Source organism: Falco peregrinus, chromosome 5 (genome assembly GCF_023634155.1).
Source record: "Falco peregrinus isolate bFalPer1 chromosome 5, bFalPer1.pri, whole genome shotgun sequence".
Lineage (NCBI taxonomy): Eukaryota > Metazoa > Chordata > Aves > Falconiformes > Falconidae > Falco > Falco peregrinus.
The window spans coordinates 89,756,767-89,780,615 of NC_073725.1; the positions used below are offsets into that span (position 1 = coordinate 89,756,767).

Here is a 23,849-nt window from a genome sequence, read left to right on the forward strand (position 1 = left end):
TGGGGCAGCCTGGGGGTGCCCCCCACACACAGCCGCCTCTTGCATGCGAGCTGAACACCTTCCGTGACTGCGGGAGCCCAGAGCTGCTTCTGGACCTCGCTGGCTGTGGGGCTTTGTGAAACACGCTGCATTTCTGTTAGTGAAAACTGTCCAAACCAAATGATAATTTAGAGAGCCAACAGTGGTTTCTTGCAGCACTGCATACATGGGGGATCTTTCCTCCTAGCACGCACACCAGGTTACTCGAGGGTACACGTTACATAGAGTACTTGCATATTCAGAGTACAGCACATACTCATTTTTGTTCACACACAGGACTGGTTACAGGTTTCTTGTGTCTAATGCAAGTAAGTGTGCATGCCAAAATAGCACTTTTGTGTGTTGTACCAGTGACACGGTGCCCCCCAAGTGGGGGTTTGCCCTCTCTCGGGGGCGCTAGATGAGTTGGAGGTGGTGATCTCCCACTACTACAGTTACCATTGTCCTACTTTTCACTAATTTTCTGTGGGTTGCAACACCTTATCAGCTTGCCTCCTTTTGCGGTCATAACTTTCTCTCTTGGAGGCTCCTTTCTGCATAGTTTAGATAACGGTGTTCTTACCGTTATCTGTTCTTTGTCTCCGAGGGCTGGCTCCCCTGGTCAGCAGTCCTTCCATGCCTCAGTTCAGACGACTTGCGAGGCTGGGTCAGCTTGACCTGAGCTTTGTGCGCACACCCGCTGCACGCAGGGTTACGGGGCAGTTCTGGGCGGGAGGCGCGCTGGCGGCGCAGCCCTGCCCAGCCCCTCGCCTGCCGGTGCTCTCTGCCGGGCCGCCCTGCCGTAGCGGGCCCGGGGGGCCGCCCCCCACTCCGGCCCCGGCGCTTGGCCCGGTGCGGGGCTGCCTCATGGGGCCCGCCCGCGCGTTCCCCTCCACAGTCCCGCCGAGCCTCGCGTTCCCGGCCTCGGCGCCGGTGCCGCCGGGGGAGGCCGCGGCCTCGGGCCCGCCACCGCCGCCAGGGCGCGCCACCACCGCCAGGGCGCGCCACCGCCGCCAGGGCCCGCCCCGCGGTACGGCGGCCGGGAGGGGCCCGGCGGTGCGGTTCCCGGTGCGCGGCGCGGCCGGCCTGCCCCCCGGGCCCTGAGGCGAGACGGCAGCCATGGATTTCTCCAGGTTCCTGTCGGATGACTTTGAGGTGAAGAGCTGGGTGAACGCGGCCTTCCGGGCCGTGCAGCAGGAGGCCCCCGGCAAGGTGGACGCGCACGCTGCCACCCTGGTGATGAAGTTGCAGCTCTTCATCCAGGAGGTCAACAACGCCGTGGAAGGTGGGGCGGGCGGGAGGGGCTGTGCTGGCTGGTAAACGTGCGGGGCTGGGCCCGGTGTGGGGCCTGGGGCTCCCCGCTGCCGCTGCGGTGCTGCCCGCCCGCGCCTGGAGCCGCCGCGGCCTGGCAGGCTGCCCGGGTGCTGAGGAGCCGCTGCTCCTGCCGGGGGAGGTTGAGATGGGATATTGGGAGAAATTCCTTCCCCGCAAGGGTTGTGCAGCCCTGGAACAGGCTGCCCAGGGGGTGCTGGAGTCACCGTCCCTGGGGTGTTCAAACAACAAGCAGGTGTGGCGCTTAGGGACATGGTTAGTGGTGGCCTTGGCAGCGCTGGGTTAAGGGTTGGACTTGATCTTGAAGGTCTTTTCCAACCGAAACGATTCTATGAAAGAGTGCATATTTAAACTTTAAAGATACATCTCAAGTTTTCCTGATTGTTTTGCTTCGTTTGTGGGTTTTTTCCCCCCAAGTATTGAAGATCATACAAGACTATTGGAAAAAAACCTTTTTCCTGTGAGGGCTCTCGGGCCCTCCTCATTGTGCTGCTTGGTGTTTCTGCAGAAACAAGCCATCAGGCTCTCCAGAACATGCCCAGAGTCCTCCGGGAAGTGGAGGTCTTGAAACAGGAGGCAACATTCCTGAAGGAGCAAATGATCCTTGTTAAAGAAGATATAAAGAAATTTGAAGAAGATACAGCTCAGTCAATGCAGGTGGGTTCTTGTCTGCCATAGTGTTTATCTGCAACTTGTGAAATTCTAAAGTTCCCAGAGTTGTTCATATTAAACAACCTTGTGAACTCTAAGATAGACAAGACCACTTGTTTTAACACTGAAAGTAGAAAAGTGGATGTGATAACAGAGCAGTGCAGTCTGCGTTTCCTGAGGAACAGCTGATCCTGTTTCAGTTCAGACAGAGCTGCTGTTACCTGACTGAGGACACTGGTTTCTGCCAAGATTTCTGCCTTTTGTTAGCTGGGATGCATAGCATTTTTCAGACAAAGTGGGTATTGGAAGTGCATATCCAGAAGTGAAACTAACTTTTTGTTGTCTGACTTTGGAAGTTGATTTAACATCTCTAGCTCTTTCAGCCAGCTCATTCCTCCTTGTAACAGCATGATCTTTTCACACATTTTTTTAAACCCAAGCTAAAAATAACTCCTTAATGTAAGTATGTACAGCAGTCATCTTTTCTTTCAATGGGTAACATTATTATTTTTTTTTCTTCAGGTCCTGGTAGAGATTGACCGAGTGAAGTCTAGAATGCAGTTGGCTGCCGAGTCTCTTCAGGAAGCAGACAAATGGAGCACATTAAGTGCAGATATTGAAGAGACTCTTAAAACACAGGTACATACCACATTATTCTTTGTGATTGGTCTTTCTGCCTTCAGCTTTCCAGGGAAACTGCATTTAAATGTAGGTTTCTGAAGTGACTCTAAAACATGTACCTGTTTGTAAAATGTCTTTATGAAACTGGTATTAATGCTTTTTAAGGTCATGTTTGGTAATGGGGTTGCCTTTCCCTGGTGACAGGATGTGTCTGTGATTTCGGCCAAACTAACAAGTATGCAGAGCAGCCTGGCTATGCTTGTGGACACACCAGATTACTCAGAGAAGTGCGTGCATCTTGAGGCCCTGAAGAACCGACTAGAGGCCATGGCTAGCCCTCAGATTGTTGCTGCTTTTAACTCCCAGTCTGTAGGTCAGTAACTCATTTATTGTCGTTGCAGAGTTTATTGTCTTTTTAAAAGTAAAATGGTTTTTGGTGGGCAGTTGATGTCCAGAAAGCTTCTAGCACTGGGCTGTGTGCTTTTTCTGGAGGAGCCAGATGCTGTGAAATGTTAGGTGCTCTGCAGATGCCTGCAATCCAGTGCATCTTCAATTTTGTTGCAGTTTGGTGTACCTGTGGCCACTGTGGGAATTAAGGAGAATATGAGCTGCTCTTCTAGGCCATGTAGATGGGTGAAATGGAGATGCTGAGGCAGGGCTGCCCTGCTTGTCATAGTTAAGTTATGCCACAGATGCTCTCCAAGTGGGAAGTGCTATTCTAGTAAGCAAAAGGCCTCTAGTTTTGCGTTACCACAGTGCTGCCGGGCATTTCTGTTACAGCTTGGTGTTGTAATCAAAAAAAAAGATTTGTTTGGAAACATTGTGAAGCCTTACTGCCTTGTAAAGGCTGTTTTATAAACTCTTCTTTAGAAAACTCGACTTTTTGGACTGTTCTTTGTGTTCTTCCTTCCCTCTCCTACTGTCACAGCACTTCTGAGAAATACTTGTTCTGGTTGTTGTCTTTCATCTGTGTGCACCCAGAGGTCCCAGTGAGGATCTGGGCTGTGGTGCTTTTGCTGCAGAGCGCTCTGGAGTTCTTGTCTATGTAAAGGCAAAGCATAGCAATGCATGGCTGCAGACAGCCAGAGGGAACGGAGGAGGGAGGAAACTCTGTGTGCCGTGCTTCTAACAAATGTGCTTAATCCCTTGTGCAGATCTCGCTGTTCTATCTCCTGTTCTTCTGGCTTTCCTTCTCTGCACAGCTTCCTGTCTTTCTTGGTCTGTGCTCATCACCTTCACAGTAGGTCCCATGCCTTTTTTCTGCTGTTGCAGTGCATTGCCCTTTACAGAGAAATTCAAGGCAAGACAGAGGATGATGTTCTGGAATATTTTCTCTGCTTAGGATGAAAGTAAATTGAATATTTATATCCTCTACGAGGATATAAATAACCCTCTTTCTCTTCTCCACCAAAGAAAACATATGGGTGCAAGAAAGCTGCTGGTGGCAGGTCTGCTGGTATAAGGTCCTTTATTTGGGCATACTGTTCAGAAGGAATCACTTCAAGCACTGTTGCATTCTCTTCCAAAATCTGATCTGGGCGTGTGGAGACACAAGCTTTTTTTCCTGTTGAAGAGGGTTTTCTGTTTTCTGTGGAGTCATGGTTTTTTTTCCTGAAGTCTAGCTCCTACAACTGTAATACAAGTCTGTAAACATATCCCCAGACTGCCTGTATTCAGTGACCTCCACAGATGAAGAGTACTTCAGGTTACTTAGTGTTCTAGTTTCTCTGTGTTCCAGGTCCTGTTTGAAAAACCAGGTCTCATTACTAATTTCTCTGACCCCAGATATATTTGTGGACAGAACTGTAGTCATCTGCCTTACAGTACACAACAGGCTTTTGAGGAGCTTGGATTTCAAAGCTTTGTGTAAGAGCTAACTGTGCCATTAGTCAGTCTCAAGGCAGCTAGCTTAGGTATCAGTTTGAGCAGTGGTGAAAGCAAAGCTGAGGACTTTGTGACATATGTTCTAGTTTTGTAGGCAGTGGCTTGTTTCTGGGAAAATAATGATTTCCTTCTAGGAGATGCTTTGATTTTGTCTGTAATACTAGATACATTTGCTGATTAAGAAGTTAAACTTAAGTTAAATTAATTCCTCATGTCTGCTACCTGTTCTTGTTTTAGCATGTGTTTTAGGCAGTTCCGCTCTTACTTGAGTAGGCAAGCAAACAAAAGGTGTAATTGTGTCTTTCTGTACAGGCTGTTGCGCGTACTCCTTGGAAGAAGAGTTCTCTTGGTCAGCTCTGAGAGCTTTGAGACTGACTGTTAACTGCCTGTTACTTTGTTTTGTTTAGATCAGGCAAAAACGTTTGTTAAAGTCTTCACTGAAATTGATCGGATGCCCCAGCTTCTTGCTTATTATTATAAATGTCACAAGGTAAGTATCTCGATATTTTAATATGGAGGAATAAAATGCAAATTTACATTCTTGCTTGTCTTGGGCTGCAGGGGGAGCTGCTACTTCACGTATTGTACCTTCCTGTTTGAAGGAGGATGGAACGTGTTCTTTTCCATGTTTCATTCTCTTGACTTCTCAGCTGGCTCTTAACAGCTTTGGTTACTCCCCATGTTTCAAGAGTAATTCTCCATTCAGCGCTTTGTGTGCCTTCCTATGGTAGACATAGGATATGTGGTTCTGCTTGATTTCTCTGTGCCTTATAGTTTTGGTTTGCTTTGCTTGGATGTGCTATGTCATTAATAACTTTATTGCTGCAACTTGCCAGCTGCAGACTTCTGTAAACTCTTTTCAGGTAAGATTAAAAGTTGGAATTCCAGACAGTTCTGTAGCCATAACCTGATCCTCAAATTTCTTTCAGGACTGTGACTTTTGAGGATTAAGTTCAAGGCTGGGGCTTGCCAAGTATTTCAACTATTATGTGGGGGTATCAGTTACAGTCTCATTTTATGAGTAAAATACCAATGTTAATTAAATCTTTGAATCAACTAAGAAGCCTCTAGCTTCATGCTGAAAATCTTTTCCTTCAGTGGTGCTGAATTATAGCAAAATGTTATGCTGAAATCTGGAGAGAGGAGCGAGGGTGGGCATTGCAGTTTAGCAAAGGTGCTTTCCATGGGAAGTTCTTGGTTTGAAATAACAAAAGCTAGATCTGTGGGCTGTCAGTTCACCTCTTAGAATGGTTCTCATTACTCCTGCAGGTGCAGCTGGTGGCAGTGTGGCAGGATCTCTGCCAAAGTGACTTAAGCTTAAATCGCCAGTTGACTGAACTGTATGACACACTTCTTGGGACCTGGCACTCACAACTTCAGTGGGCAACACAGGTGCAGTAGCTGTTTAATATTGGTGCAGTTATGGGAGAGGATGAGATTGAGCGTGTGCTCTTAAGTCTTATAAACCACAGAATAGTTCATCGGTGCTCACTCTTTGAGTTATACGCTGTGCCTTAATGCAAGACAGGAGTTGGAACATACTTTCTGCTTGTTGTCCAGCTCTTGCAGAGAAGATTTGATTTCTGGTGTTCTACCAACAGCAAGGTTGCTATGTTATTGACATTAAAGCTGCTCTATCACTTTCATCTGTATCTTAAGTTAAAACTAATTTGTTGGTGTTGCAAATTTGTTCTGTTGCAAGACATTTGAAATGCCTGAATTACTTTGTCACTTGGCCTGGAGGAAGCCCTCAAGGTCATGTTGGACTGATTCATGTCACTCTGTGCAAGAAATCTGAGGGCTTCTGCTATCATCTTTTGGGTCTGTGTACTTGCTTTTCCTGCCAAGAATAATGTAGGATCCAAAGTTATTGTCCTGTAGTGAAATGAAGAAATGAGTTTACATTGTTGAGGCTGGAAGAGTTTTTCATCCATGAAGGGTAAAAGATTCTTATCTTCCTGTTACGAAGGCTGGTGCAAGTGCTAGGCCTGTACTGCAAAGGAGCTCAATGTTTTCTTGAATTGTATTTTTTCTGCCTAATGGTTCGATGTGAATTACAGGTCAGATGTCAGCTTACATTTTGGCAGATGTTCTTTGAACTGGGGATTATGAGAGACAAATGGCACATGGGGCAAAGCTCGTGTCACTCAATCTCTTGTGTTGCTTCTGCTTTCTGAAGAACCCTTCGACCTTTTTTTGTGGTGATCCCAGTTCTCAAAGCAAATGAGTGAGAACAGCTGAAAAGTCACACTAAAAGGCTGTAATGCATTTTATGCTAGTGGAATTGAGGGTGGTGCGTGTAAATAAAACTTCTCAGCTGATTACAGTTGTTCTAGCCTTTCCAGTACTGATTTCTGCCTATCTGACTAGTAATTTGGCTCATGATATAGTACTGTTTCTTGATATTTTACTGATATGTGTTTTTTCCCAACACACCTGTGTAAACTGAGTGCTCTGTTTTCAAATGCCCTTCAAATGCCAAGTGGTTTTTCAAAATACTGTAGTGCCTGTGTTCTGCTGAATTCTGGTTTTGACCTATACCTGTCTTCTCATTTCTTGGTTGCTTTATTCAAAGTACAGTTTCAGTGGTAAATATGTATTGACTCAGACTTTTGTAATGAGGCTGTCCCGTGTGCTAGGTTGGTGAGGTTCTTGCAGTCTTAGCAGACCTCTTTTGGTTTTTTTACCCCTTGTGAGGTTTTTCAAATTTGCTTTTGTTCCCTTTTGCTTGGGAGCTCATGTCATCTGAGGACTCTGTGATCTGTTAGTGCACAAAATGTCATCTTCTTGATCTGTGTATTACTGTCTTTCACCAATAGGTAATTGAGTGTGAAAAAGTCCAGGCCAGGCTGCTGCTGCTTTCTCTCCCAACTATTTATTCCCTGGTTATGGCAGCCTGCCTCTCTGCTGACAGCATTTGCAAACCTGTCTGTTCTGCCTTTTTTCCCCTCTGTTTCAGGAGCCGCAGGTCTCTGTGGCCGGGGCATAAGGGAGACTACAGTGGGCATGATTGCTCCTGGGAAGCGGTGCCGCTTGCATGAAGGCTGCTGCTGCCAGCCAAGCAGCAGCACTTGTTCAGGAGGGCTGAAGAAGGTATCAGCCCCTGGACAGACAGGTCCTGCTCAGTTTGGAGTGGGACAGTCTGTGATTGTCCCTAATGAGACAGTGACATGTGGTTTGTACCTTGTGGGGCTCACTGAAAGCTGTCTGCTGCTCTGCTCTCTGAAATAATGTGCTTTAGCTAGTAGTTTTTCTGCTGCTACAGGTTTTCAAGAACCCCCATGAAATTGTGACTGTATTGTTGATTCAAACTCTGGGAGCGTTGGTGCCTTCCATCCCTGTCTGCCTCAACACTGCCATGGAGAGAACAGGCCAAGAACCCAAGCTGAATAAGCTGCTGGAGCTCTATGATGCCACCATCCACTTCGCGAAAGGGCTGGAAGCAGCAATGCTGCCAAACCTGAGTAAGGCTCTTGCCCTGAATATTGTCATTCTGTTCTGTCAACTCCTTTGTAAAGTTCTATGGTTGGATTTTGTTTAGTTTTACATGGAGGGAGGGCTTACCTCTTCTACAGTGTTGACCAGGTATGTGGCATTTGTACCTTGGTGTGTGTATATATGTATATATCTTACACCAAAGATATGGTACGATCCTGGATGACTTTACTGAAGCAGACCTGTTCTGAGCATGCTTGCTGTCTAAGATAAATAGTATTTAGTACTTACCCTTTTACAAGCATTACTATTTCTTCTGTCTAAGAGGGATTAAATTTTATTTTGTAGTTTTTCTGTTGCTACTGCCTTATGTTTTAATTAAGTGAAACTGCAGGGCCAGATATAATCTCTGAACCGTTGGTAGTTTATTGCCTAGCAGCATCCTTGGTGTTTGATTCAAAGTCTAACCCATGCTTTCCTTATTCTGTGATGTTTGTTTTCTCATTTTGGTCATGACTTGGATAATTCCCACAAACCACAAAGCAGTGAGGTGCTGTGTTTACACAGGTTTGTGCCTGGCTTGAACTGTTGGCTATTTATAGTTCTTTACTAATCTGGCAGGGCCCCTTCAAAGACGGGGTATGGGAAAATCCTAAAATAAGCTAATGGAGCATTCCTAATGCTGTGTTTCCTGTGTTTGATTCCTTGTAACATTGTCTTGAGCTATTTAAACCCAGATTTTTACTTGATCATGTAAATTATGATTACTGGGCAATTTCAGGGAGTATGACTGTCACTGTGTCTGGTTTCGTTGTCTTTGTGATTGTGTACTCGTCAGTCATTTTCTGTCCTTGGCTTAGCTTAATTTGTGGTTTGTAATGGGAAATTATTAAAAAGGACTTGGAAAATCATGTCAAATTCTAGAAGATAATGGAATAGGAAGACAGATGCTGAACTGTTACCTGAGCGCGTTTAAAAAAAAAAAAACCAAACAACTTTATTTCCATCTCTTTTGCTGGGGGGTAAGATGCTTGGGAAGAGAAATATCTCAAGAATGGAAAAGTCAGGTGACTTAGCAGAGCAGAGTCAAACCAGTTCCTACATATTTGTATGTGAGGGGAGGGTTCAGTTATGATTCATAGGATAATTCAGGTTGGAAGGGACCTTGGGTGATGATCTAGTCCAACTTTCTGCTCCAAGCAACATCCGCTATGAGGTCAGACCGTGTTACTTGGAGTATTGTCCAGTGCGATCTTGAAAACGTCCGAGCATGGAGGCTTTGGACAACCTGCTCTATTGCTTGTCTGTCCTTAGGGCGTAGAAGTTTTTTTCTTGTATCCAGGACTCAAGGTAATTATGGTTTACTGCTAGTGTGAGTTTGGCAAAGTACCACGGTAACAGCTGGTGTCCATTTCTGATGCAAGAAATAATCATTTGGACCTGGTTTTTGTTTGGGTTTGCAGCTCCCTGCTCAACAGAAGGCACTGAAATGCTAAGTTCATGGTTCATGTTCAGCTCTGGTTGTTGAACACCATGAAGCAGTATGTTCAGCAATGCTGAGTGAATTGAGTTAGTGTTAATTATTTTAAGTATGAACCAGGCTTTCTGATAAATGAGGATTGCCTGTGTTTTAAGTTGTGGGAGTAATGTGTTTCACTTCTCAAATCATTTCAATACTTTCCTTCTACTGTAGGTTGGAGTGATTAATAGATTTTTGTCACCAGGCTGTTCTGGAGCAGTGAGTGATAATTTTCTTGACACATTTGTTGAGGCAGAACATCTTGGTTTTAGGAAGCAGGTAGAGATAATAACCTCATTTTAAAATTAAAATAAAATAAAATCTGTGCAGTTGAAACTTAAAGTTGTTGGGTAACATTCCAAGCCTGCGTAGGCAGCATGCTCTAATTGAAGAGCTCCTGCACATTGCTTGAAACAAGGTTTTTAGTAGCATGTTTGTCTATTTATAGACTAAACATCTGATTCTTTGTAGAGGAGCAGAACCTGGTAAAAGTGATGGAACTGGTGGAAACAGTGTATGGTCCATACAAGCCCTATCAACTTGAGTATGGAGACCTGGAAGAAGAAAACCTTCTCATTCAGATCAGTGCAGTGCCCTTGGTAATGTAGCAGTCTTTGTTCAACTATGCAGGGAGGGGCTTGAAGCTTCTAGTAAATACAAGGGTCTTCGTCATAATTATTGCTGTCTTTCCCACCCTAATTTTTTGGTAGCGTTTCCTGTTTGCAGTATATTTTTTAATGTTAAGTAAATTTTGTTTAAGAAATAAAGTTAATTTCAGCAGCACTGTCAGGTTGGAGGTAACTGTTTTGTTCTCCTTCACGCAGTAACCGGCACTGCGTGGATCTGCTAGAGAAAGACTTTACCAAAATATTACTATTAACCAAGACCCTCCTTCAGGTTCAATAGAATTTATTAAGAACAGAATCTGGGGGAGGAAAGTCCTTTTTGTAGAAAATTCTGTTGTTGGCATAACTGTTTTTCCTTGAAGACCTGGTAAATGTGGGATTTGGTAGCCTGACTTTTATTAACAGTCACTGTAGGAGGGTGGAAGCAACCGGTGTTCTCCCTTCAGTGTTTCACGAGACTGGAGGATACTGAGAGAACGGTATGTTACCCAAGATGTCTTCAGTGCCTGGACACTCTGAAAGAAGTGTCAAGCTCAATTCTGTTGCTTTTTAGGAGCATTGGGAAGTAATTGACTGTGTCCAGGAACTGAACCATTCAGTCAGCAAACTCTTCATGCTGGCTTCTGGAGCCATCGACAACTGCATCAAACTCACTGATGGACTGGGAGTGTGTGGGCTCCTTAAGGCCCTGAAAGCTCTCTTTGCAAAGTAAGGTGCTTTTAGTTACACTGCTGCATTTATTCCAAGGGTGTAGCAAGGATTCAGTTTGTGGCCAAGGACTTTGTAGTTTATGAAAAATGGCTGAGAGCGGAAAGTATCCATGATAGTAATGTGAATCATCTGATATCCCCTCCTACCACTTCATTCAGGCAGTGACTGTTTCTTAGGGGAAAAATACAGGCTTTTTGTGGCTAAATTGAAGACTTTTCTCAGCTGTTTTCTATTCTGATTGGGCTGAATTTTCATTTTTAATAAATATTTTTGGAGGGGAAAACGTTTCCCAAAACAGAATAAATCAAAGGCAAATTAGGCTGGTGAAAGTAGGTCTCAGTGGGGCAAGTGACCTCACATTCACGATCTGCCTGTAAGTGTGAGATACTCTAGTGAGTGAGGTTCACTGTAAGTTCTTGTCTTAAAATATCACTAACAGCCAACTTAGATAGTATTCCAGTACTGATTACTTCAGTGTTTTTTCCTGATACTGAAAAAGCTGCTCACAGTGTATAAATCAAGCTGTTACCTTGCTGCCCTGTGGGGAAGAGGAAAGCACACTTCTCTGATCTCACCTTCTTTATAGGCAATTACATAGCAGTGTGCATGCCTCCAGCTTATGGGCTTTCTTTTTTTTAAAAAATGGGGTGTGTGGAAAACAAAATGTTCTCCTTTTTATCCATGTTCTCATCTGGGGAGTAGCTGAGAAAACAAATTCATGAGATTGTTGTCATTGTGTTCCTGGACTAAGGGCCAAGTGATGTTGGAGTAGCAGTAGCCTTATAAACTTTTTCTGGTCTTTCCTAGGAAATGTGATTAGTGTAGTGGTAACACAAATGCCTTACACCCTCTCATATGAGTGGAGAGTTCTTGGTAACCCATATGCAGCAAACTGAAGTAGCCGCACAGTATCTGTTACCCTGAGTTTCTCTCTGTCTTCTAATGTGCCTTGACTGGGCTGTGGCTGATCAGTTCTTCACGTTCATGTGTTTGGACTGGACAACAGTGTCTCTTCTGAACTCCTTTTAATATTTCTGGTTCTTACTTGGCCCTTGTAGAGGACTGAATGAGCAAGTGCAGGCCATGCAGTTATTTTGCTCTCCAGCCTATTCTCTTATGCTGGTGCTGATCTCTCCTCTGTTTCTTATTACAGGTATACATCTGACTTCACAAATACATTGCAGTCTATACGAAAGAAATGTAAACTGGATGATGTTTTATCAGATTCCCTTTTCCAGGAGGACTGGACTGCGTTCCAAAACTCTGTTCGGTAAAAGGGGTTTGTTTTGGTTATTTTTTGCCAGGCTCAGAACTGATTTTTGTATCAAAGTTGAAAGGGAATTACTTGGGGTCAGTTTACACAAGTTCTTAGTGCAGAATGCAGGCCTATGCTCACATAGCTGCAGTGCTATGCAGTGAACGTTAGTGTTAGTGACTGGGTTTCAGGTTGCTGCTGGCACAGTAAGTGCTGTGAGGCTCCCCACCCTGTCTGGAGCAAGGCTGCATGTCGTATCACTTGAAATATCAGCAGCTCTTAGAATTTTTCCCAGTGACACTGAGCTGGCCTTAGCCATGACACCAAGAAGTAGCATATGGATGAGGCTGTTGGGCAAAGATGCAGTATGTCATCAAATGGATGCAGAGTTAATAGCCAAAATAACTTTTGACAGATGTGTGTCCTGTTTGGTTACTGCATTTTATAATTATTTGACATGTGTTTGCAGTGGGTTGTCTAGGGGGGTGTCTGGCATTACCTGCCTCAAATCTCACAACGTGTTTTTGTCTTGTCCTTTTCCAGGATAATTACTACTTGTGGTGAGCTCCTTCATCAGTGTGGAGACTTTGAGCAGCAACTGGCCAACAGGTAAGCATTGCTGAACTTAAGTCATGAGCTGTCAGCATAGGTATGAAGTTGAAAGAAAACAACCTCCAAGGTGCTTTCCTTGTGTAGACCAAGGATGAAAAGCAGAGCCACTGTGATTTCCCCCACTTCCCCTCCCCATCTTTTGAAATGTCAGAGATGGGTCACAGACTTCCACTCGGTTGTGTGGCCTGAGACAGTCACAAAAATCCTTTTTCTTGGATACCTAGCTGGCCATCAAAGGAACTGCCAGACTGGGGTCTTTTCCACCAGATCAAACTGGCAAGATTCTCACCCCCCTTGTGAGATGCGGCATGAATCATTTGCTGAAGTGAATCTCGATGTGCCTTAACTGATCAATTCCTTGTAATCTGAGGAGTGTCAAGCCCAGGCAGCACATGGATCATTTGTTGCTTGTAGGCAGCGCATTGTTTAGCCTCTTGTACGTTAGTCTGACTCGAGTGCCTGTGCTTTGTATAGGACCCAGTGGCCTGCAGTGCACCAGAGACTGGGCGTCTTCCATTTGCTAGACATTCTGAGAGTGCAGTCCTCTCTGTTTCAGCTCAATATTTTTGCAGGTTTTGAGTTGCACAGTAGATGTGAGAGTTGGCTGTAACTAGTGTCTGCCACCAACAAATACTCTTCTTTGAAGTAGTGAAAGGTAGTGTTGGTCGTTGGACCAACATGAGAACAACAGTGCTGATTTCAGAGGATTTTACTGGTGACTTCTGTGTACTTGTTTTCAGGATTTTCTCAACTGCTGGGAAGTATCTCTCGGACTCCTACAGCCCTTGTAGTTTTTCTGGCTTTCAGGATACCAGTTCTGCAGAAAAGAAGAGCTCCTTAAAGAATCCCTGGCAGGAATATAATTATCTTTTGAAGGAGAATCCATCTGAGTATGCCAGCCTTATGGAAACGCTTTACACTCTAAAGGTAGCTTTGGTGCCTGGAAGAGCCTGCTTGTATCACAGGACGCTGTTGGGCCCGCATTTGGTAGATGAGAGCTGGATTCCCCCTACAGCCTGATTACTTTTCATCCTGAGCTGCAGCCTTCTAATGGGCTGTGTTCCAGGTCTTCCACAGAGACACCGATCTGTAGGGAGGTGAAATGTCCAACCCGAGGGAGTCTGGACTCATTCTATCTCTCCCCAGATCTGGCTGTGTTTTGTGAATGTGCCCTTATCAGTTCAGGTGAGGGAGAATTTGTCACAGAAAGCATTGGGAAGGTTGTATTGGAGCCACCTCAAATGCTGGAGCCCGCGTACTGGCTTCTCAAGACTTTCTTTGCCACTTATGCTCTGCTGCCATATCCATTCCAAAATATAATTCTGCAAGTTCATTCATGCATGTGTCTGTGAACAGTGTAGAATGACTAGTTATCTTCTCGTTTATCAAAGTTATGTTTGCCATCGTTGGTCACATGTAGCAGTGAAGTCAAGGTTATGAGTCTTTTACTTCCTCAAAATGTTTTGATTTCTTTTGCACTTAATTTACTTGCAAATTGGGCAGCTCTGCCTTCAGTGTTCTATGTTTGACTTTAAAACCTTAGCTGAATAGTCAAGTTCCATAGGTACTCTTCATGTAAAACTTTTGCTTGATTCCATGCAGGGAATCGGTTGATTGACCCCTTTGCATAAAAGGCAGTTTGCCATCTCTGCAAGTGTCTCAGTATCTAGCCTACACTGGTGCCTGGCATGGCTGGAATGTGATGCTATTCTTTGTTCCACATTTCGGGGAGTAGTGTGCAGTTTCTGTCTTGAATAAATGGTTAGAATAAGGAAACAAGCTGTGCCATTGCAGAGGAAAGCTCTTGATTGCCTAATAAAGACTTCTTTAAGAATGTTAACACAGCTTCTCTGTGGTCAGTTTCATGACTTCTGTATGTAAACATTTTTCCATCTCTGTGTGTGTGTTAGGAAAAAGGTACAAGTAACCACAACCTGTTGTCTTCATCGCGATCTGCCTTAAGCCGCCTCAACCAGCTGGCGCACCACTTGGCTTTTGATTCTGTTTTTCTTCGCATCAAACAACAACTTTTACTTGTCTCGAAGATGGAGGTGAGTAATAGGTACTTTGATCTGATCTGAACTGCAACGTTTACCTGTGGGATACCTTAGGGTGGAGCACCGCTCCATGTTGCTTACCTTTCTCCTTTTCAGGATGTTTCCCTCTGGTATCATGTTTCTTCCATGAGCTACAGTCAGTAGAAAAGTTTACCTCCTTTCATCCACAGCATTCACAAGAGGCAGCTGTGTTTGCAAGCTCTGGTGTTTGAGATGCTGCTTTTCTAACCTGTGTGAGCATGTATTTCCCACAGGAAGCTGTGTGGAAAGGGTGTGTATGTTTTGGGCCTGAGGGAGGACGAGGGAAGCAGTTGCCGCACCATCTGTGTTCTGCTTTCTGGAAGTCTGTGGGTAGTCACAGTTCATGTTGCTGAGTGACCCCTTCCTAGAGTACCGATAGACCTCATGCTCCAGAAAGTCATAGATTCATTCTGCACTTTTTGTCTTACAGAGCTGGAATTCTGGTGGCATTGGTGAGACCCTGACAGATGACCTGCCAAACTTCAGCTTGACTCCTCTGGAATATATCAGCAATGTAAGAGCTTGCAGGGATAGTTACTGAAAGCCCAGTGCTGGGGCAATCTCTGAGTTTCCCCAATTTCTTGTAAAATCATAGTATTAGTTAAAATTTTATAGGATGGTGATCGATGCTCTTGCTGGTTCAGCCATTATCATATGAGTTGTGCCATTCTTTGTAGCTTTTATATAAAATCCCTGTCAAGGTCTGGAACAGCAAAAGAACATTGGGAGCACAAGGAATGGTTCTTCTCTGCTGAACTGCCCTGTGTACAGTGTTAACTCCTGCAATGGGGCGGGGAATGCCAGCTGGGGAATACTGAATGTATATTCATAACGCAGCTCATGTAGCAGAGGAGTTCCTGCAATGTGTATTGGAGTGATTTAATCATACTACGAAGTCAGATTGAGCTTTTACCCTTCTAATCCCCATGTGACTCCCTGGTTTCTCTTTCTGATGGAATAACAATGAAACCTTTCTGGCAGTGGGGTGTCTGAGTGGAAAAGGAAAGTGAGCTGTTCATTCCTTCTGACTAGGCACTCCTCAGTTCGGTGCTGCTGAACAGTGTTCACATTGCTTTCCCATTCTCCTGGTTGGCGTTTCAAGTCACTGCCAAATTTGCAGTTCAGATATTAATGTTAGCGGCTATTACTATCTGAATACAAAGTATAATTTGATAAGCAAGTTTTTTTATGTTACTGTCATTCTGTGCATCACACAGGGAACAGATTTTTCAAGGACAGGCTGCAACCAAAAGCTTTTGCTATTGTATTTTCTTCTGGCTTATGGCCTACAAACTGTTATACTGTGCTTCTGAAAAAAAAAAGAAATGTATAGAAATGGATAGTCAGTCAACTTGTGGGACAGTTTTATTATGGGTAGTTTGAATTTAGCTATCTGAGAGGCTTTTATGATGTTTAGAAAGCTCACGGGCGGTGTATAAGGTAAAAATTCAAGGGAAGGTTTCTACTGAATTCTAAGTAGCTTTCTGATTAACACAGTTCACTAAGGAAGACATGCATGGTTGGTAAGAGGCTGTATCTGCTCACCTGCCACTTTAACTGAAAGTTAAAACTGAGATGTATATGGTTGTTACTTGATGCTGTAAGGAATCAAAGGGATTTTCTGCATGTCCAAAGGCAAAGAGGAACTTCATAAAATTTCAGATACAAAGCATTTGGGTTTTGACATCTTTTCAGATCTACCCTTTATCCTGCTGTTGAGTGATAGGTGGGCCAAGACTGAACCAAGGCTTTCTCTTGGGTAGTCTTCAAATAACACTGCTGCATTGTGCAGTAAAATTGAAAACTAAAAAAGCTAAAGTAGAGTTTAGAAACAAACTGATGTGGCATATGCTGTGTAGAAGAAAAGGCACGTGATGTGAGCTCAGGAAAAAGCTAGTAACAAGCATGCCTCATAACGGGGAGGCAGGGTACTCTGAACTGTATCTGTGCCTAGGACTAGTCTCTGTAGCGCAGATAATAATTTATAAACAAAGTAGTATTTGTTGTATGCCTGAAGTTACGTAGCTTATGTGTGTGTGAATTTGGGAGTGTGGTCCCTTTTTGGGAGAGAGATGTTTCTGTAGTTCATTATTATATTGTCACTTGAATATGTGTTTCTTCTTCAGTGGTTTTGCTTGGTTCAGTCTCTTAGATTCTGTTCTAGAAAACAAATTGCCAGGAACATTCCAGAGATCAAAGATTTGCTTTGTAGCAAATTCTCTGTGCAGGTTTTTCTTACCATGATTGTTTCAATGACTGGTTCTCTGACCTTGTGAAAAATCATTTCTTGTACTAAGTGTAATGATGAGCAAGAGCTAATTTGTTTCTGAGCTAATGTGGGTTGCTGTCAAGCTCAGCTTTCTGCTTTCGGGTGTGGATTACTGTAGTTGACTCTCTTTTCTCTAGTGAAGTACTTGCTTCACATTTGTTCAGTGACTCAGCTCTTTGTGCTTTTATTCTAGATTGGGCAATATATTATGTCGCTTCCTCTCCACCTTGAGCCATTTGTTGCTCAAGAGGATTCTGCATTGGAACTGGCATTACATGCTGGAAAACTGCCTTACCCCCCAGAACAAGGTAGGGTAAAACCAAAGACTTGAGAGTGTCTGGGGGAAAGCTGTCACATTTTGACACATGGCTGTGATGTGTTACGGTAACAAAGCTGTTTGAGATCCATTTCCTATTGACTACTCATGCTGTTTCTTCCAAGAATCTCTTAGTAATACCAGGAGTGAGTAAAACTCTTTGGGGTTTGTTCAAACCAGAGGCTGGGTCTATTTAAGTTTAACGTTCATTGAAACTGTGGTTTGGGGTGCAGGGTCTGAAGTATTACTGTTTCTGAGTTGGAGCAGTATTAAGTATCTTAGGTGCAGGGAGTGAGCAGGAGGTACCTGGGTCAGTTCCCAGACTTTGAAGGGAACTGTTGAACCAGCCTGAAAGACTTCTTAAGTTAGCTTTTGTGACTTCTGCTCCTTGTCAGCGTGTCCATTGGAGTGCAGTTTATGGAGTGGCTTGGGCTCTCAAACAGCTCGCTTAAGGGGCATCTTGCTCCAGCTTTGCACTCCCGCACTCTCCTTTGTGCTGGTTCCACAGTATGGCTGTTTCTATTCATTAATCCCACAGAAAAATATTCACTTTTTCTGGCCTAGTTTCTCTCAAAAATGGGTCAAAGTGATTTAAATCAACTTCCTAAGAGGTCTGCTATGCAACAGAGCCAGCAGGAGCGCACAGCAAGGAACAGGCAAAGAGGAGGCTTGTGACCATGTTTAGAAGTGATGAGTTGTTAGGTTGGCTGACCCCCTCATGTAATGTCCCCGTCTACTGAAGAAAATGACTGTGCATCAGTGATCATACAGTGTATTCTAATCCCCAGATGGTTCTAAACTGGGATTCGTGAAACAACTGCGGCCTGGAACTAATCTAGTATGAAGTTTTCCAGCTTCAGACCCTAGTGAAATCTGGAGAGTATGTCCTGTAAACTTAATTTTACACTAATCACTTGTGGTGTAAAATACGCAGTCCTCCATGGCCTTGCTGAGAACCATAGCCCCTTAATTTGTTGCTAGGAAAAGAGTAGCCCCTGAGCTCCTTTCTTCAGGGATAGATTATTTGTTCTCTAAGCATGATAGTAATGCTGTTTACTTGTAAACAACCTTTTCCTCTACCTTTTTTTCACTGTAAATCCAGGAAGAAGTACTGTTACACCCTGTGTGACATGCTGACCTATGCCAATCTGTTACAAAGTTTAGGAGCCCATGGTCAGAAATTAGTCTTCTATCTGTCTTGTTTTGGACAGGTTTTGCATCTTTGGAAATGGTCTTTTCTTAAGGGTTGGACCACGTGTTCCAGTCTCCATAGTCAGGTTCTTTCTCAGTAGGGGCACAATTCTGAAGTGCTGACTGTTTAATTTAAATTTGTTTTTCATCCTGTACTAACACCAGCTGAAATTTAGTAGAGTCCCACCGCTACTACCAGTTCCATTTGGGTCCTTAGTGATTACATACCAGCCACAATGGTTATACCCCCAGTTCTGAAGGAGTTGCAGTGGGTGCTATGGGTGGCTGCTGTCTGGGACAGCTATGGCCCAGGTGCCTCTTCAAAACGTTTTCCACAGAACACATGAAAGAGTTCTTTCTGCATGTTGTTCCTTAATTTCTTGCAGCCAGCTGAGTTTTGGCTAACATTCTTTATTCAGGTGGCTGTCCTTACCTGTTGTGCCATTAATTGTGCTGCAGTTAAAAACAGTAGCTAACGCTTCCCAGCAGGTTGGCAGCGCACCGTGGTTTGCTGTGGTTAATCTCTTCTTGGTGTTTATTTCCACTGACAGTCAAGGAAGCATAGAGCTTGGTATTTATAGTCTTCCTGTACCCTTCTGAGAATACGCTCTTTAGGTTTTTGCATTACTTATTACTTATTACTTATCATCTTAAAGCATTTACGTGTTCAATAGCTCATTAATTTTCAAAACAGTCATGAACACAGAATGCCTTCAGGGCTTGAAAAAAACCCCTGTGAGTCCTTGTCATTGCAGTAGTTTGTAAACTACTCCTGGAAGATGATCCTATAGAACGTGCCAGGCAGTGCCCCTGATCCCTGTCTGATCGCCCGTCAGCCTGTCAGAAATTACTTACCTGGAGAAGTAATGAGGAAAGTGTTTTGGGTCGTGAGCTAGCTTTCCATGTTGTATAGTATCCGGGAGGCTATGTAACTGCTTTGTTTACTCCAAAACCAGATGATAAACCCTGAATACCTTAATGTCCCATTGAAAAAAAAGTTAACCATTTATGAATTACATTTTGTTACAAACCCAGCAAATGCAGTTGAATGAGACTGCTGACAGCTAACGAGAATTTTCTGTCCAGGAGATGAACTGCCTGAGCTGGACAACATGGCTGACTACTGGCTAGGCTCCATTGCCAGAGCTACGATGCAAACGTACTGTGAAGTCATCCTGCAAATACCGGAGCTCACCATGCATTCAACAAAGCAGCTTGCCACAGACATCGGTAAGCTCGATGCGCACGTCGCCCTAAGAACTGTTGCCATAACACGTGGGCTGCTCTGTCATTACATTAGATTTGAAGAAACTGCAGTGTGCGTTTCTCCTTTAATCATGAGCACGTTGATCTGATGCCCAGCATGGTGGAGTGGTTCACAGCTTCTCTTTTGCAAAGCGTTCTGTCAGATCCCTCTTCGAGGGAGGGGTGATGTTCCAGTAGGTGCTCCTGCTTCTTCACTGCTCAGTGTTTCTGACTGTGGAAGTCAAAGTCCTTTTCAGCTGAGAAGATTCCCTTGCAAGTGAGTCTTAGCAAGAAAGATCTATATGTAATCTTTCCAAGCATGGCACTGCTCTTTCCCTTCTCATCAGAGTGCCATGTTCTGCCAGTATATGCTGCACAGAGGGTACACGCCATGTGCCAAGCCTGTTGGGGAGCGCACCAGTGGATTACAAAGGGGACAGCTGGTTGATTTCTTCCATCCACTTGATAACTGAGGTAGGGGAGATCAGCTAAGGGACTTCTAAGTAATTGTGGAGCACTTGACCAGCATCCTTTTTCACAAAATCTTTAGGATCAGCTCCCCTGCCATGGCTGACTTACTGTCCTGCTGCTCTGAAGGTGCGAGGTGACTAAAATTACTTTTAATATGGAGCAATTTTCAGCAGCAGAATAGGAGGTAGTTGGCATATGTTCATCTCTGCCTTCTCCCATGCCATTCAGAGTGACTGAGGGAGGTGTTGGGGAAGGCGTTTCTGCAGGATATGAAGGAGATGGATTTTTCTTATCCAAAGCTGATGAAAGTGTTGCCAAGAGACCACTACGGCTATTGTAGACACCAGTTAGTTCTTTTCCTGCTCTAAATTGTGGATCCTTCCCCATGGCCAAGCTAAAAAATAAGGGTAGATGGTGTCTCCTCAGCTCACCAGAAAGTGTGCTTGGATGCCAGTGAACTCAGCCTGGATTTTTTTAATACTTTTTTTTTGGCACTGCTTAAAAACAAACCAGTAGATTAGAGGCTAGTTGCTTGGCATTCCTCCCTGCCATCCTTAATTCCCAACTGACTTCGAATCAGTGAGCTGGAACTCCCTCCTGCTTGACAGCCACTTGCCTCTGCAGAACTTCCCAGCTTTGTTGCAAGCTCTTTGCCTTTGAAAATGTGATTATGATCCTTTGTCTGTGACCTTGGTGACTGACCACCCTGAGGGTGTTGTGTGCAGATACTGAAACGTGGCAGAATGTGTCTGAGTCCTCTGAACAAAACAGACGGTTGTCTGATCTAGTGTACAGGAAGACAAAAATACTAAAAATATACACCTGTCAGTACAGTTCGATTCCAAACACGCTGCTGTGTGGTTTTGAGCTACCGGTGACAGGATTCTAGCTGCCGTGAAGAGCGAAGGATAACTTTCATTTATTTGCACAGTGTCTGTTACCTGTTTAAATACATGTTTATCTTTAATCTTACAGATTATCTAATAAATGTGATGGATGCCCTTGGCCTTCAGCCATCAAGAACACTGCAAAATATTGTAACTCTGTTGAAAGCAAAGCCAGAGGACTACCGTCAAGCTGCAAAAAGTATGCCCCGCAGAATGGCCAGCAGCATCGCTGCGATGAGGGGCCTGGAGTGTTAGCTGTAATGTCCCTGCTGCTGACACTGTTCAAGGGCTGAACTTTTTGGGTAGTTTTTTATTTCCCTATAAACTTTGAAAGGACAGTGAAAATATTTCTGGGAAACAGGGGAACTTATTTGAGTAACTTTTAATAACAGTCTGTGTCTAGGAAAAGCTTGCTCCATTTTTCCATCCTTAGCAATAAGGAAGGACGTCCTATGGCCAAATTTACCAAAAACTATCTGGATGACCTTGAGTAGGCTGAGCAGTGCTGGCTTCTGACTAGAAATGTTCTGCTGTTTGCTGGAGAGTACATGCTTCACAGCGGTGAGATGACTGGCTTTTTCGGAAAATTTAATCAATTCTGAATCTAAAATTATGGGGTAGGTGCAACAAAGATCAACTGATTGGAAGCTCTTCTACCTGGAGGCAATCATCATTGCTCAAGACTGTCATTATTTACAAAGTCAAGAAGACCTTCTCGTTAGTTAGTAGATTAGGCATGATCAAGCTCAACCCTGAGAATAAAACCAGTTTTGTAGGTTGTTCCTTGTGCGTTTAATGTATTCTACTGAATGCTGCTATGAAGTTTATAAGAAATTAATGAAAGTGTTGCTTTCTTGTAAAATTTATTAAAGCTTTGTATATAGATTTTTTACAAAGCAACTAAGTATTCTTTCTTAGGAGGAAACTGGACAGAAAACAATGGGGTTTCAAAACTGGAGTGCCAGTTGTGTGAGACTGCTGGATAAAACCTCATGCAAACTCTTCTGTTTCAGAGGTGGCAAAACATCTTTCTTCCCCTTATCTGTACCTACTTCCACAGTTTTCTCCTTTTTACCGTCAGATGCCTTGGAGGAATAATTCTTCTCCTGGTGTCCGCGTCTTTGTCTCTTCCTTAACTTGGTTCAGGCTGCCTCTAACCAGCATTTAGCCTGGTCCACAGATCTTTCTGCTCTCTTTGCTTTTTGGCTGGTTTTTGGGTTTGGTTTTTTTTCCCGTGACAGCCTCTGTCTTTTGTACAGGTGTCATTTTTTGTCCCTGTCATGCTGCATTTGCGGCTGTCCTTTTGGGACTCATTAGCCTGATGTGTTCGTCGCTGGGTAACTGTGTGCTTAGCTGCTGGAGCTGCCGCTCTTCTGGGCAGCCCATGTCTGGTTTTGTTACACCAACATCTTTTCTGTGTTTTGTAGCACACATGTAACGTGCCGATAAAGGATATTTTACCAGTGGTATGGGTTTTTGAGTGAAGTTGGATTTCTTTGCTGTTATCAGCTGGACTTTGGTGATGTTTTACTGCCAAAACTGCAGTTTGGGGGAGGGGTTGAGGAGAGCAGAGGTGTTTTATAAACAGGTTTTGGTTTTTCTGAATTTTGTTGCCCAAAAAAATTTTCAGAGTAAGGAAGTAAAATGTGTTTTCTGGGTGACTTTTTTTTTTCTTGGTAAGATTTTCAGTTAGATGTTTTCTCTTTTGTTTCAGAGTATGAAAAGTCTATTAGAGAAATCCCCAAATGAATTGGAAATTTGCTGCTGTTTTGTGTTGAGACTTCTCAGGTGTCTTGTTCGGCTGTGATTCATGAAGCCTTTCCCCTGGAGGGCTCTGGGTCCAGCTCTGCGTCTGGGCCTGTGCATTGCTCAGCTGACTCTTCCAGTGGCTGCGCTGCTGCTGCAGCAAGAAAAAAACCCCACTTTGTGCACATAGGCTTATCTGCAATCAGTCCATTTAGGGGAGAGTGCCAAGAGAGCCGAAGTCAAGTACCTGAGGCACTTTCCACTTTTATTAGTTGTCAGACACCCTCTATAAACCAGCAGTAACTGGAATAGTAAACTGTCCATGTCCTGCCAAAGAACACGCTGTTCCTTTGCCCCTGGTGCAGGACAGGTGAATCTCACTGTTTGTGCCTTTCCCATCCTTCTCCTGCCTTGTCAGTCAAAGTTGAGGATTTTTGAGGCTGTTCGTTGCCTGCTGCTGTTGCATTTCACAGGGAAGTGGCCCCAGGCCAGCACCCAGCTAGGGTGAAAAGGGGCTGGAAGGTGTAGCCTCCCCTGCCAGCTCTACAGCCTGAGACCTGCTGCCAGCCCGGGGATGGCAGCAGCCCAGGTGCTGCCTTTCGGAGTGTATCTTCATGTTTGAACAGCTATTTGGATTCCCACACAATGGGACTTACTGGTAGTGTGGTTGACAGTGTTGTCTGTTGGTGAGAACGTGAGAATAGATGCCCAGGTTCTTGTTCTCAGGTTTCCTAGTGTTTTAAGCAAATTCTATTGTGTCTTTTGGAGGGAGTGGTGGTTTTTTACTATTGCAAAATTCTTTGGAGGTCTTTGTCAAGTATTGGCTTGTGTGCGTATGCTGAATGCTGAATCAGGAGGGGAGGGTGTCAGGTCCTTGTTTCCAGCTCAGCTGGGATGTGGGTGGAGTGCTGTCAATTTACAAGAGCTCTCTTTTTCTGGTGAAGGAGGCTGTCCTGTGGGTTTGTGGTGCTTGGGAGAGAAG

At 44.2% G+C, this 23,849-nt stretch overlaps 1 protein-coding gene across 1 annotated transcript; it reads left to right on the forward strand.

Annotated features, from left to right (window-relative positions):
- The first annotated feature begins 1,039 nt into the window (after positions 1–1,039).
- Positions 1,040–22,017, forward strand: COG7 (component of oligomeric golgi complex 7). Its single transcript, XM_005229042.4, has 17 exons — positions 1,040–1,303; positions 1,859–2,007; positions 2,524–2,640; positions 2,827–2,995; positions 4,914–4,996; positions 5,776–5,898; positions 7,772–7,970; positions 9,932–10,059; positions 10,640–10,794; positions 11,951–12,067; positions 12,596–12,661; positions 13,405–13,591; positions 14,575–14,715; positions 15,173–15,256; positions 17,205–17,319; positions 19,605–19,748; positions 21,210–22,017. Exons 1-17 carry the CDS (start codon positions 1,138–1,140, stop codon positions 21,374–21,376), a joined length of 2,310 nt encoding a protein of 769 aa, XP_005229099.2. The 5' UTR covers positions 1,040–1,137; the 3' UTR covers positions 21,377–22,017.
- Positions 22,018–23,849: the final 1,832 nt, after the last annotated feature.